Raw genomic sequence first — 16147 nt, forward strand, 5'->3', positions numbered from 1 at the left:
ATTAACCAAAGGCACGGAACAAACAAAAAGCATCTATTCAAGATAAGCCACTAAACCTCAGTTAGAAGAGCAAAATTTAACATTTTAAGATGGGGCCATATCCCTCTTCCTTCCCCAGCTCAAAAAGAAAATTTTCGAACTGAAAATAATCCAATTAAAAAAAAAAAACTCTATGGGTAAGTTAACAGCAAAATGAAGCAGACAAGAAAGAATGAGTAAAACTGAAGACAAAACAACAGAAAACACGCAATCTAAACAACAGAGAAAACATTTTTTAAAAATGAAGGGGGTCTGAGGGACCTGTGGGACAATAAGAGAAGCTCCAATGTTAGTTTTATCAAAGTTCCAGAAAAAGAAGAAATGACAACTGAAAAAATATTTGAAGAAATAATGGCTAAAAATTTTCTAAACCTGTCAAAAGATATTAAGTCTATAAACTCAAGAAGCTAAGTAAACTCCAAATAAGATAAACCCCAGGAAATCCATAAAAAGATACACTAGGCTCAAACTTCTGAAAACTAAAAAGAAAAAAAAATTAAAATTAACAAAAGAGAAACCTCTCTTAAAGCAGAGAGTTGGTGGTGGGGAGTGTCCAATGACAGCAGATTTCTCATCAGAAACTATGAAGTCCAGAAAGAAGAAGCACAATATTTTTGGAGAGCTGAGAGAAATGAACTTTCAACGCAGGATTCTATATCCAGCAAAAATATCCCTCAAGAACAAATGGGGAAATCAACACATTCTCAGATGAAAGGAAACAAAAACAATCTGTTACTAGTAGACCTCCTTTAAAAAAAATGACTAAAGAAAATTCTCTAAATAGAAATGAAATGACAAAAGAAACTTGGAAAATCAGGAAAGAATAAATGACAACAGAAAGAGTAAAAATATTGAAAAATATAATTTTCCTTCTCTTAAGTGTTCTAAATTATACATTTGACAGTTTAAGCAAAAATGTTAAGCATGTCTGATGTGGTTCCCAAATATGTAGAGAAAATATTTAAAGCAATTATAAATAAAAAAGGGTAAAGAGATGTAAAAGTACATAAGGTTTCTATACTTCACTCAAAGGAATAAATGACGATTGTGATGTTATATATATGTGTGTGTGTGTGTGTGTATGTAATGTAATACCTAAAGTAATCACTAATATGTGCTACAAAATGATATACTCAAAAACACTACAAATCAAGATTCTAAAAAAAAAAAAAGTTCAAGTAACCCACAGCAAAGCACAGGGGAAAAAAAGAACACAGGAACCAGTCTGAAAGAATGCCCACTGCTCTAGAGAAACAAACAAAAACAGAAAAAATAAAGCAAAAAAGGCAGACTTGAATCAAAACATATCAATAATTACATTAAGTATAAATGGTATACACACATCTTCTAAGGCCAGAATTTTTTTAAATGACTATATGCTGTTTCAAGAACCTTATTTCAAATATAATGACACAGGCATGTTGAAAAGGATGAAAAAGATACACCATGTAAACGTTAATAAAAGAAAGCATGAACAGGTAAATCCATAGAGACAGAAAGTAGATTATGAATGCCAGAGTCTGGGTGGAACAGGAAACAACAGCTAATGGTATGTTGTTGGGGGTGATGGAATGTTCTGGAATTAGATAGCAGTGATGGTTGGACAACTTTGTGAACAGACTAAAAACCTCTGAATTATGTATTCTAAAAGGGTTGATTTTATGGTATGTGTATTGCATCTCAAAAAAAAATCATGCTTTGATAAAGCTTTTTGCAAAACAAAACAAAAATCCAAAAAACCCAAAATCCTTATTAATTAAAAATAAACCAATTAAGAATAAGCCAAAGACATGAAGAGATATTTCATTGAAGAGGATATAGAGATGCCAAATAGGAACATGTAAAGATGTTCAATATCACTGGCAGCCATCAGGGAGGTACAAATTAACACCATGATGAGCTGTCAATACCCACCTATCAGAATGGCTTAAATAAAAGTAATGACAACACCAGATAATAGTGAGGATGTGGAGAAACTAGATCTCTCATATACTGCTGGAGAGAATGTAAAATGGCACAGCCACTCTGGAGCATAATTCTGCAGTTTTCTTTACTAAATATGATCAAGTGATTGTGCTGCTGGGTATGTACCCCAGAAAAATAAAGTATTATACACATAATTGCTGATAGCAATCACTTGTTTTACAGCCAAAAACTGGAAACAACCAAAATGTACTACAACAGATGAATGGTTAACCAAACCGTAGTACATTCGTGAATACCACTCCACAATAAAAAGGAACAAACTGTCAACGTATGCAGAGCCTGGATGGATCTCAACGGCATTATTTTGAAAGAAAAAAGCCCATTTCAAAAAGCCATGTACTATGTTATTCTATTTATGTAACATTCTTTAAGTGACCACATTAGAGAGATGGAGAACAGATTTACAGTTGCCTGGGTTTAGGGAAAGTAGGGGGAAGGAGGATAGGTGCGGGAGCTCTTTGCGGTGATGGAATAGTTCTGTATCTTGACTGAGCGGATGGTTCCAGGAATCTACATATGTGATAAAAATGACACAGAATTACACATTCTTTATACGAATATCAATTTCCTCAGTTTTATATCATATTATAGTAACTAACAAGAGAAACTAGGTGAAAGGAACATGAAATCTGTAAGTGCTATCTTTGCAAACTCCTGTGAATGCTTAATTGCTTCAAAATAACTAGAAAGTAATCATCAAAATTTTAATGCTATTTCAAAAAAGGAGTCTGTTCATAACCGTTTCTTATTTTTTCATCAAACATTATTAGTAGCCCCTAGTGCCAGGTTCTCTGACAGGTACAGAAGATGGCAAAGAAAAACAACCTACAACTTCAAAGAACTTCCAGTTTAGTGGTAGAGAGATAAGTCAGACAATGTAACACAGGCAAGTAACATAATTGTGCATCCTAGAGAATAAATTCTGAGAATAAAACCAATACCTGCATCAAGCTGCTGCTCCCCGTTCATTTCCACAGCATATAGGCTATATCCTCCCAACACAAAGGAAAGGCCTATGGTTCTGCTAAGATCTGAAGATTACTTGCAGGTTTCAATCTGTTCAATGGTTATCCAAGGGTCCAAATGAAAGTGCTGAAAAATGAAAAATAACACATAAACAGCCTGAAACCCAAGTGTGTTTACTTGCTCATAAAACATGGCACTCCACTAGTTGAGAGATAAGACAAAAACACTAGCAGAATAGATGGGATTGGAAGAAAAAATTGACACCTTTCCTAATTTTGAAGAGTCTATATGTGTATTTGTGGGCGCATGTATATCTGTGTATGTGTAGAAAGTATACACTATCGAGATCTTGATAACAAATCTAAAACTCACAATAACCTAAGACATACATGAATCATTACCCTTTAAATTTACATTACCATACTTAGTACCATGATTCCTACCCACAAAACTCCAATTCCTAACTGTTTCCTAAGGGGATGAGGGAGTTGGCCTTCAATGCTGCCTTACCCAACAAATATGATTCAGGATACCATATATTACTTCATCTAATTTTTTATTTCATTTATCTAGATTATGCAGAACCATAAATATGAACCGTATTATCCTACAATTATAAAGATAATTCCTCCAGAATAAGCTTTGAACCTATTTATTCTTTTTGAAAAAAAGTTCTAGGGCTGGATGCAGTGGCTCATACCTGCAATCCCAGCACTCCGGAAGGCTGAGGTGGGAAGACTGCTTTGAGTCCAGGAGTTTAAGACGAGCCTGGGCAACATGGTAAAACCTCATCTGTACTAAAAATACAAAAACTAGAGGGGCATGGTGGCACACGCCTGTAGTTTCAGCTACTTGGGAAGCTGAGGTGGGAAGATGGCTTGAGTCCAGGGGGCGGAGGTTGCAGTGAGCCAAGATCACACCGCTGTACTCCAGCCTGGGTGACAGAGCCAGACACTGTCTCAAAAAAAGATTTTAAAAAAAACACCATACTTGATTGAGATATAATTTGCATATGAAAATTTCCCATTTTAAGTGTACAAATTAATAATTTCTAGTGAATGTACAAAGTGTAACCATCATCACAACTGAATTTGAGAATATTTCTACTATCCTGAAAAGAAGCCACATGCCCACTTGCAGTTCCTTCCCATTCCAACCCTAAGCTCAAGCAACCACTCATCTGCTTTCTGTCTCTACAGATTTTGCATTTCCTGAACATTTCATATAAATGAAACCCATTGATATGTGGTCTTTCATATTTGGCTTTCTTTCTCTTATCATGTTTTTGAGGTTCATCCCTGTTGCAGTATGGATGAATCTATTTATTCTTGCTTTATATACATGTAAAATAATCTAAGATATTATCTTAATATGTGCCTAATACATTAGAAAAAGTAAATGAAAGGGAGAAAATAGCTGGTACAAGCATGGCATGAACTAACTGCAAGAGCGACAATACAGAAAACTACAGAATTGTGACGCGTACTTAACATCACAGCTTCGGGGGTGATATCCTGCAGGATCAAGCAATTCTCTACCTCTCAAAAGTTTTGAGTATGTATTAGAGCCCCTAGTAAATGATTCTCATAAGCAACTTTAATCACAAAGAAAAAGCTTGAATTTTATTTTTAATTAATTAATTAATTTGTTTTGTTTTTGAGATGAAGTCTTGCTCTTGGTCCCCCAAGCTGGAGTGCAATGGCACAATCTTGGCTCACTGCAACTTCCGCCTCCCGGGTTCAAGTGATTCTCCTGCCTCAGCCTCCTGAGTAGCTGGGATTATAGGCACCTGTCACCATACCCAGCTAATTTTTGTATTTTTAGTAGAGACGGGATTTCATCATGTTGGCCCGGCTGGTCCTCAGGTGATCCGTCTGCCTCAGCCTCCCAAAGTGCTGGGAATACAGGTGTGAACCATCATGCCCAGCCAAGACCTTAGATTTTAATACATCCTTTTATCACTCTTATATACCTGAAGAGGTGTCAGCTACCTAAAGGACAATACCTTAAAATGGGTAGGGATGGCAAGGCACATGGCTCATACCAGTAACCCTAGCACTTTGGAAAACCAAGGCGGGCAGATCACTTGAGCCCAGGAGTTCAAGACCAGCTTGGGCAACACAGCAAAACCCTGTCTCAAAAATATATATATATATAAATTAGCTGGGTGTGATAGTGCAGGCCTGTAGTCCCAGCTACTTGGGTGGCTGAGGCAGGAGAACACTTGAGTCCAGGAGGCTGAGGCTGCAGTGAGCCAAAATTACGCCACTGCACTCCAGCCTGGGCAATGGGAGTGAAACCCTGTCTCAAAAAAAAAAAGGTGGGGGGGGGGGTAAGGAAACCTAGGTTATAGAGCCCCCTCTACTGATAAGTAGCTAAGCAATCATGATACATTACCATATTACATCAATTTTTTATCTGTAAAATGAATAAAGATCTTTTTCAGATTTAAAATTTTTGTTTCATAATGAGGATAGAAAAAGTTTTTAGTAACTATTAAAATTGTGGATATCCCACTTGAGATAAATGCCAGTTATCCCAAATCATATCACAGTATATAAGCACTGAAACCCACACTTTCAAAGATGGGAACAATCAAATCGAAATTTGAGAATGCTATTAAAGGCTTCTAAATGTGCTCTCTTCCCTCAGTTTACGTTTCTACCCCAAGCCCAAAACATTCAAACTGTATCACTCCACCTACTAATGTATTCATTCCCCACGTACTTATCAAACACCAGCTCCTTACCAACCGCTATTCTCGGGATGGGGTAAAGCAATCAAGAGAGACATGGTTCCTGCTTTCATGGAGCTTATTTCCAACTGGAGGGAGACAAATTCAGCCAACAATAAAAAAAATCATTTAAATCGCTATGAAGCAAAAGTACTGGGTGATAAGACAGAATATAAAACCTAACATGGTAGGTCACTGACTGTGTCCCTGAGAAAATGATACAGCAGCTAGGCAAAACAGGGAGAAAGGGAGGACTATTTCAAGCACCAAGAACAGCATATACCAAGGCTCTACAGTGGGAAGGACCTGAAGGCTGCTGTGGCTGGAGCATTCGAACCAACAGAGTAAGTGGCAAACGATCGAACAGGAAGAGAAGGGATAACAGCAATTAATATTTACTGAGGACTGCCTATGTGCTGGGGCACTGTTTTAAGCAGATTGTTGACAAGTTCAAGTTCCTATGGCTCTAATTTTGTGGATAATCTCCATATATAAAGTCTTGACACTTCAACATGGTTTTGACAGTACAAGTCAGTCCTAAATAAATATCGGTTGGGTCACTAGGCTTTGAAGATGTCATCTACTGTTTATGTTCATAAACTCTTGGAGCATGTTATTTTGTGCAGAGAGCCACAAAGTACAAAAAACGATAATTACTGAAGCTTCAAAAGCCAAAAGCCATGAAGTAAGAGAGAAGCAAATCTCATGTAGCCGAAAGCTAAGGCTGTGACATTTTTTCAATCTTACATCATCATTTAGATTTTAGCCAATGAGCAGTCAGTTCATCATCTTAACAGGATCATAAGAAATAGACTGTGAATTCTTCTGCTGTGGAGCATCTGTTAATACTCTCTCTTTATTGTTAGCCTATGCTGTCTTTTTACACAGTAAAGAAAAAATGGTAAAATATCCAGGAGCTTGTATATAAAATTTTAATTTAATTTTCCTTTATTTACTGTTCATATTATTTTACTGTCATCATTTATTTTATCACTTATTTTGGTATTATCACCCCTCCTGTGGTGAACAGAACACACTAAGAGTTACTCATTTAAGGCCTGGTGCAATGGCTCATACCTGTAATCCCAACACTTTGAGAGGCTGATGCAGGCGGACTGCTTGAGGTCAGGAGTTTGAGACCAACCTGGCCAACATGGTAAAACCCCATCTCTACTAAAAACACACACACACACACAAATTAGCCAGGTGTGGTGGCGGGCACCTGTAATCCCAACTACTTCGGAGATTGAGAAGAGAATTGCTTGAGCCCAGGAGGCTAAGGCTACAGTGAGCCAAGATTGTGCCACTGCAGTCCAGCCTGGGCAGCACAGTGAGACTCTGTCTCAAAAAAAAAAAAAGTGACTCATTTAAATTAAATGCTTATAAGGCTGGGCCCAATGGCTCACCCCTGTAATCTCAGTGCTTTGGAAGCCTGAGGTGGAAGGATCTCTTGAGCCCAGGAGTCTAAGGTTACCGTGAGCAAAGATCACGCCACTGCATTTTAGCCTGGATAAGAGAGGGAGATCCTGTCTCAAAAATAAATAAATAAAAATTAAGACATTCTCATGAATGAACTGATCTGGATCTTACTCATCTAATTTAATACTTTAGTGAACTAAATAGGTGCCTAGATATTTGGAGGAGTTTCTAAGAAAATATACTGAAGCTTGGAGAAATTTTAAACATTTCCAAGAAACAGAAATAAAAATTGAAAAGGCAAAGCTAACTAGAAAAAATAAGCTCTCAAGACAAATACTTAAAAGAAACAACAGCTAAACCTGGGCATAAAAATCAAAATGAATAGCTATTTTATTTTTTTTATTGTACTTTAGGTTCTGGGGTACATGCGCAGATCATGCAGGAATTGTTTCATAGGTACACACATGGCAATGTGGTTTGCTGCCTCAACTATTTCATTTTTAAGTGGTTCATCAATATAATATAAAACGACCATGGAATTTTAACAGATTTTTTAAAAAGACCTAAAAGTCATCTGAACAACAAATATGTTATACAAAAATTTCCCCTTCCATCTTGGTGGGTTTTTTTTAGACAGTCTCGCTCTATTGCCCAGGCTGGAGTATAGTGGTACAATCTCGGCTCACTGAAACCTCTGCCTCCCAGGTTCAAGCAATTCTCCTGCCTCAGCCTCCCAAGTAGCTGGGATTACAGGTGTGAGCTACCAGGCCTGGCTAATTTTTGTATTTTTAGTAAAGACAGGATTTAACCATGTGGCCAGGTTGGTCTTGAACCCCTGACCTCAAGTGATCCACCTGCCTCAGCCTTCCCATCTTGTTTTAGATTACACATATAGTCCACACTCAAAGCCCAGTAGTAGTAACCTCACTTCATGTTAATGCCCTTGTTTTCAAGGCAATGATAAGCATTGAATAAGACGAATGATTCCACAGGGAAGTTGCAATAATGCAAGAGAGATTTCTGTGGGAAGTATCCTCAGCCAAATGATTTAACATGTCTGACATAAGTAACCTTTAAAGGGCTTAGGAAGGACAGGACCTCAGTGTGGTTCTAAAGATCACTGATATGTACGGTGGTTGTAAAAAAATACTTTAGTTCAATAAATACCAGGCAGTTAGCAAGAAAATTCCTACTGAAATATTTGAATTTGTACACTTATCCCTCAACTCAACAGGTTTAAGTCCAGCAATAATTTCAAGTATGCTGTTAAATATAATAATTGCAACAATTCAGCAAATCAGATGCTCCATTTTCAGCAGAGCTGCAAAGTTAACTCTGACCTTGACAGTGCAAGTTAGTGGTGGAGTCAACTTATATTTTCTGTTCCCGTTCCCCAAAAGGTGTAGCTTTCTGTCGGCCTTTCACTGTTCATTATAGTCAAATGTCACTACACATTTTACTTGACTATATAAATTAAACATTGTCTTTCCATCTGTCAAATGTCAGTGTAACTTAGGGGCAGAAATCTTCCATTGTTTCATTAAGTTGTTTGTTGTATCATTTTTATTGTTTTAACCCACTGCTACATGTCTGACTAGAGAGAGATTAAAAAATAAAATATGATAAAGTCAAGGTTTCAGTTCAATTCTGAGAGAAAATCATAACCACTCATATATTATAAATTAAATCTGAGGCCAGCCACAATGGCTCATGCCTGTAATCCCAACACTTGGGGAGGCCAAGGTGGTGAATCACTGGAGCTCAGGAGTTCAAGACAAGCTTGAGCAATATGGCAAGACCCTGTCAATACAAAAAGTAAAAAATAAAATAAAAATAATTGAGCGTGGAGGCGCATGCTTGTAATCCCAGCTACTCAGGAGGCTGAAGTGGGAAAATTGCTCAAACCCATGGCAGAGGTTGAGGTGAGCCAAGATAGTGCCACTGCACTACAGCCTGGGTGACAGAGCAAGACTGTGTATCCAAAAAAAAAAAAAAAAAATTCTGAGGGCCAGGTGGCTCACGCCTGTAACCCCAGCACTTTGGGAGGCCGAGGCGGATGGATCACGAGGTCAAGAGATCGAGACCATCTGGCCAACATAGTGAAACCCCATCTCTACTAAAATACAAAAATTAGCTGGGCGTGGTGGCATGTGTCTGTAGTCCCAGCTACTCGGGAGTCTGAGGCAGGAGAATTGTTTGAACCTGGGAGGCGGAGGTTGCAGTGAGCCAAGATCACACCACTGCACTCCAGCCTGGCACCTGGCAACAGAATGAGACTCTGTCTCAAAAACAAAAAAAATTCTGACCCAAACCTTTTCATGATTCTATAAAACCCAACACAGGACAAATCCATCTCAGTTGAATAAATTGGTACTAATAAATTTATAAAACCACTGAAAATTCTAAACAAAACCCAAATTCAAGAATAACCTAAACTGGAAAAAAAAAATAAAGCCAAATTGTAGAGCTGATATTTTTAAATAATTCTGGACAACAATGAGAAATTGTTAAGTAAAATATAGCACAAGCATACAATGTACCATACATGGCCATTGAAAATTCTGTTAGAGAAATAGTTTTCTCCCCAAAATCCTAATAGGGCATTTTTTTCCTTCTGATTCTCTGGTTGAACCAATAGGCCATTTTATTTGCCCTGATAAGCTAATATAAAAATACATCTAAGCTGGGCATAGTGGCTCATACCTGCACTCCCAGCACTGTGGGAAGTCAAGGTGGGAGGATAGCTTGAGCCCAGGAGTTGCAGACCAGCCTGGGCAATAGAGTAAGACCTCATCTCTACAAAAAATTTAAAGAAACAAAACTAGCTAAATGTGGTGGCACACGCCAGTAATCCTGGCTACTCAGGAAGCAAAAATTTTTTTGTTTTTTTTTTTGAGACGGAGTTTCGCTCTTGTTACCCAGGCTGGAGTGCAATGGCGCAATCTCGGCTCATTGCAACCTCCATCTCTAGGCTTAAGCAATTCTCATGCCTCAGCCTCCCAAGAAGCTGGGATTGCAGGTGTGTGCTACCACATCCAGCTAATTTTTGTATTTTTGGTAGAGACAGGGTTTCACTATGTTGGCCAGGCTGGTCTTGAATTCCCACCCTCAGGTGATCAATCTACTTGCCTCAGATTCCCAAAGTGCTGGGATTACAGGCACGAGCCACCACAAGCCTAGCCAAGAAGTTGAGAATTACTTGGGCCTGAGAGGCAGAGGCTGTAATGAGCCAAGATCATGCCACTGCAATCCAGCCTGGGTGACAGAGCAAGACTCTGTCTCAAAAAACAAAAATGAAATGCATCTAAAAGAAAAAATGTACAGTCCAGTTACATTTTTGTAAAAGATGACATAAGGCAAGTTCCTTCTATCAAAATATTAGGCCAGACACAGTGGCTAATGCCTGCAATCCCAGCACGTTGGGAGGCCAAGACAGGAGGATCACTTGAGGCTGGGAGTTTGAGACCAACCTCGTGAGACCCCATCTCTACAGAAATAAAATTCTTAAATCAAAATAGTGTAATATTAGCACAAGAAAAGACAAACATCAATAAAGTAAAATAAAGTTGAACAACAGATCAGTTTTTATGAGAGTGCAGTTTGTGATAAAGAGGGCATTCCCTATCAATCATGAAAGGATGCAAATAAAGTGTTAAGGAATTGGCTATCCATTTTGGGAGGAAAAAAATTAGAACCTTACTTTATGCTGTCACACAAATAAATTACAGGTGAATTAAAAGAGAAAAACATGAAAAAGAAGACTCCGAAGAAATTAAACATTATTATTTTGGTTATAACCTTGGACTAGCATAGATTTCCTTAAGCGAGGACACCATAAAATGAATATATTTGACTAAATAAACACTTAAAACTTTCAACTGGCAAAAAGAATCATAAACAAATTTAAAAGACAAGCTACAGAAGAAACTACCTCCAGCATATATTGCAGACAAAATGTTAATAGCCACAATAACAGCACCTATAAATAAATAAGAAAGACCAAACCTAATAACATGGACATTTTTTTAAAAGGTCAGGTATGAATAATAATCCTAGGGAATGACCAATTATCATATGAAAATATATTCAATCTTAACAGCTAAAATTTTATTTTTCACCCAGATTGGCAAAAACAAAAAATTAGTAACATGGAATATGGTTGAAGACATGGAGAAATGGAAGCCATCATTATCAGTTCAAGAGCACAAATGGATATGGCCCTTTTAGAGAGAAATTGTATTCCATCAAAACTTTAACTTGCATTGTCTCTATAACCCACCAATTCCACTTTCAATGTGTTTCAGAAAAATATCCACAAACAATAAGGAAATAAGTAGCACAACAATGTCAAAGAGTTAAATTGTCCTCATTCGAGAGTATATACAGAGAAATGTCCCCATGTGTACAAAGCAGCAAGAACCTAAATGTTTTCTTGAGCAATGCTTGTATTAAGAAAAAACTGGAAGTCAGGCATGGTAGCTCATGCCTGTAATCCCAATACTTTGGGGACCGAGGCAGGCAGATCATGAGGTTAGGAGTTGGAGACCAGCCTGGCCAAAATGGTGAAACCCCATCTCTACTAAGAATACAAAAAACTAGTCAGGCGTGGTGGCACACACCTGTAATCCTAGCTTCTCAAGAAGCTGAGGCAGGAGAATCACCTGAACCTGAGAGGCGGAGGTTGCAGTGAGCCGAGATCATGCCACTGCTCTCCAGCCCAGGCGACAGTGTGAGACTCCATCCCCACCACCCCCCCCAAAAAAGAAAAGAAGAAAAAAACAGAAACCTCAGAATCAATCAGTACATTATGGCACACCCACAAGGTGAAAGTAAAAAGAATAAGACAGCTTAATGAGCATAAAGTTTATGCTGGGATGATGAAATAAGTTTTGGATTTGGATAGTGGTTTTATATAGACATATACATATAACCTATATCTATATAAAACCAAACAAAAACAAAACTATGCATTTCTATAGGTACCCATGTATACGTGCAGATACCTTTAACAAGGTCAGGAAGAACACATTCAAACATTAACAGGAAAGTAAGATTCAAGGGTAGGGCAAAAAGGAATGTTAGTTTTATCTGTAGTAGGTAAACCTTTAAAGATAAAAATGTAGTCATTTTAAAGTCTTAAATGTCTAATTAAAATGTCTAATTCAATGATTTAAAATTTTAAGACAAAAATGCATTTATTGACATGGAAGCTATTCATTCTTTCAATAAATATTTACTGGAAACTTACTATGTGTCAGGCACAACAAAAAAAATTAGAGCTATTATCAGTGAAGAAAACCAAAATCTCTGCCCTCATGAAGCTTCTATTTTAGTGTAAGGAAGAAAGTATAATACTCTTTCTAAACGTCGTAAGTGATAGAGCTGGGGGGTGGGGGGGAAGACAGTGTGGGGTGGTTAAATCGGGTAAAGAGAGGGGAGGCTCCACTGAGAAGGTAACATATGGACAAAGACTTGAGGGAGCTATAGAAGGAAAGAGCATGCCAGGCAGAGGGAAAAGCCAGCACAAAGGGCCTAAAAGTGAGAGCATGTGAGTGTGAGCTGTGTTCTAGGAATAGCAGGGAGGCCAGGGTAGTTGGTGCCAAGTAAGCAAGCAAGAATAAGTAGAAGGAGAAGAAGCAGGAGAGAGGTCAACCTCACACTGCCTGCCACCCCCAGGTCCCTCTGTGAGCACCCCCCACCTACAGCACTTAAGGAACTACACTTACCAGGTAACCCTACTCCTCTGGTGGTAACAAAATGTAAGGGCAATGTTGGTGGGAATGTAAAATGATGCAGCCACCTGGGAAACCAGTCTGGCAGTTCTTCAATCTTAAACATAGAGTTACCATATGGCCCAGTATTTCATTCCTCAATATATACCCAAGACACATGAAAACACAAACACAAACCTGTTCGTTAATGTTCGTAGTAATACTATTTTTAATAGTCAAAAACTAGAAACAACCCAAATATATCAACCAATTAATGGGTAAATATAATGGAATATTACTCAGCCATAAAAAGAAATGAAGTACTGATACATACTACAACATGGGTAACTGAAAATATTGTACGTGAGAAGACAGACACTAAAGACCACATATATACTTCCATTTATACAAAATGACCAGAATAGGCAAATTCACAGAGACAAAGGGTAGATTGTGGTTGCAAAGGGCTGGCAGAGAAAAGGTAATGAATAACAACTACTAATATGTACAGGGTTGCTTTGGGGGGTATTAAAATACTCTAAAATTAGACTGTGGTGAGAGTTGTACCATTCTGTGAATATAATAAAAATCTACCTAAATGTAAACTTAAGTAAGTAAATTTATGGCATGTTAAATATGTATCAATAAAACTACAAAAATGGTACTTATATTCAAAGACATAACTGTGCTTTTAAATAACATTTCAAATATAGAAGTCAATGACAAAAAAAGAGACAAGATATCTGGGTTATACTTAGGATATACAACAGAAGGAGAAAGAAAATAATTTGCCTATTATTGGTTCGTATCAGTCAAGGTAATGCTATGGTTTAACACATAAATTTCAATTTTTAATTGCTTAATCCAACAGATAAGTATTTCCCCACTCAGATGAAGTCCAAACGGGTGTTTCTAATCAGTAGGCAACTCTCCACTGTGGGATTATTCATGAAGCCAAAGCCTGCCACCACATAGCTCTAGCGTTTTCAACAAAGTCTTCACAAATCATTCACAGTAGGGGATCACACATGGAGGTTTTCAAGGGCCAGACCAAAAAGTGGTACATTCCTTCCACCCACATTCCACTAATTATAATCCAGTCACAGGACCCCATCCAACTACAAAGAAAGCTGCAAACTCTAGTGTGGCACTTCCCACCATCAGTAAGAGTGCTTAAATTAGTACTGCCATTCACCACAACTTACATTAACAGCTAATAGCAGTTACTTTATTTAAAGGAGGCTCCATGTATCAATAGTAGTGACACTATGAACTGTAACAGAATTCTTTCTGTCAATAAATATTTACTGAGACATATTATCATCATACCACATTTGTTCTAGGTGAACAAATATTTTAAAATCTGCCCTCACGAATCTCATAATCTAAAGTGTGTAGATAGCCAACAATAAAATAAATACAGTTAAGCCTTGAACAATACAGGTGTGAACTACATGGGTCCACTTACAGATTTATTAAAATAACTATGTTGCAAACAATTTTGGAAATGTATGACAATTTGAAAAACTTGCAGACAAACCATGTAGCTTAAAAAATATCAAAAAATTAAGAAAAAGGTGTGTCATGAATGCATAAAATACATGTAGATATTAGCCTACTGTATCATTTACCACTTTAAAATATATACAAATCTATTACTAAAAGTTAAAAAAAATCAAATTTAATATAAACACAGACTGTACATGGTGTCATTATCAGTCCTGAGAAATATAAACAAACCTAAAGATGTACTTTGACATAATTGCACAAAATGAAGTGTAGTACATACTGTACTACTGCAATCATTTTGTAGCTATTTCCTGTTGCTACTGCCTTGAGCTCAAGTATTGCGACTATCTGCTTAGAATGCTGTGTGACACTAATCATCTCCACATGGGCAGTTCATCACTCCAGTAAAATGCGTTATCAGAATAAAAAGTGATCTCCCATGGTTCTTGAACATTTTTCATGATGCTTAGTGCAGTACTGTATTTAATAACACCCTAAGACCCATTCAAGTACTGCTAGAGATGCTAGACATGCTCTCAAGAAGCAGAGATAAGTCATGACATTGTATGAAAAAACTGAATTACTTGATATGTACAATAGATTGAAGTCTATAGCTACAGCTGCCTCCATTTCACGATAAGTAAATCCAGCATAAGGACCATTGTTTAAAAAAAAAAAAAAGCAAAGAAAATTTGTGAAGCTATCACTGCAGCTATGCCAGCAAATGCGAAAACCCTGCATTTTGTGTGAATTATGTTTTTACCTCACGTTGAAAATGCAGTTGTTATTTGGATGCATGATTGCTGTAAGAAAGGCATGACTATAAACTTACATACAATTTAAGAAAAAGCAGTCATTATATGACAAATTAAAGCAAAAGAAAGGTGAAGGATCTAAAGCTGGAGAATTTAATGTCAGCAAAGGATGGTTTGATAATTTTACAAAGTGGTTTGGCTTTAAAACTTTAATAGGAGAAGCAGCTTCTGCTGACCAAGAGGCAGCAAATGAGTTCCCCGATGCCATTAAGAAAATCATAGAGGAGAAAGGATTTTTGCCTGAATAGGTTTCTGTGGAGTTTTTTTTTTTTTTTTTTCTCTCTTTTTTGAGACAGGATCTTATTCTGTCAGCCAAGCTGGAGTGCAGTGGCATAAGCTCAGATCACTGCAACCTCCACTTCCCAGGCTCAAGCAATCCTCCCACCTCAACCTCCCTAGTATCTAAGACTACAGGCACCATGCTCAGTTAATTTTCTTTTCTTTTCTTTTCTTTTTTTTTTTTAACTTTTCTGTAGAGATGAAATCTCACTATATTGAGTATACTAGTCTGGAATTCCTGGGCTCAAGCAATCTTCCCACCTTGGCCTCCCAAAGTGCTGGGATTTCAGGCATGAGCCACTGCACCCAACCTGAACAGGTTTTTAATGCTGATGAAAGTGCTCTATTTTGGGGGGAAATGTGCAAAAAGAACACTTATTAGTAAGGAAGAGAAGAAAGCACCAGGATTTAAGGGAGAATGGGATAGGCTAACTTGACTATTTTGAGCAAGTGCAGTTGGGTTTATAATCAGGACAGCCTGCTAACCCCCCGGCCTTAAAAGGAAACGATAAAAGCCAGCTGCCAGTCTTTTGGTTGCACAGTAAGGCCTGAACAACAAGAACCCTTTTTCTGAATTGGTTCCATCAATGATTTGTCCCTGAAGTCAGGAAGTACTCTGCTAGTAAGAGTCTGCTTTTTAAAGTTCTTTTGATATTTGATAATGCCCCCAGCTACCCAGAACTCGATGA

The 16147-nt window shown here is 37.6% G+C and overlaps 1 protein-coding gene across 15 annotated transcripts in view; it reads right to left on the bottom strand.

The window, feature by feature from the left end:
- The window catches only part of SFMBT1 (Scm like with four mbt domains 1), a 149502-nt gene that overhangs the window by 64835 nt on the left and 68520 nt on the right, over window positions 1–16147 (bottom strand). For 14 of the 15 annotated variants that reach the window (XM_035275815.3, XM_035275810.3, XM_078351150.1 and 11 more), the window contains one exon: window positions 2967–3117. The exons of the other annotated variant lie outside the window; for it this stretch is intronic. In XM_035275815.3, coding sequence (XP_035131706.1) covers window positions 2967–2994 — 28 coding nt within the window. In that variant the 5' untranslated portion in view covers window positions 2995–3117. The remainder of the gene's footprint in view (window positions 1–2966; window positions 3118–16147) is intronic. 15 annotated transcript variants of the gene reach the window in all.

This window comes from Callithrix jacchus, chromosome 15 (assembly GCF_049354715.1).
Source record: "Callithrix jacchus isolate 240 chromosome 15, calJac240_pri, whole genome shotgun sequence".
Lineage (NCBI taxonomy): Eukaryota > Metazoa > Chordata > Mammalia > Primates > Cebidae > Callithrix > Callithrix jacchus.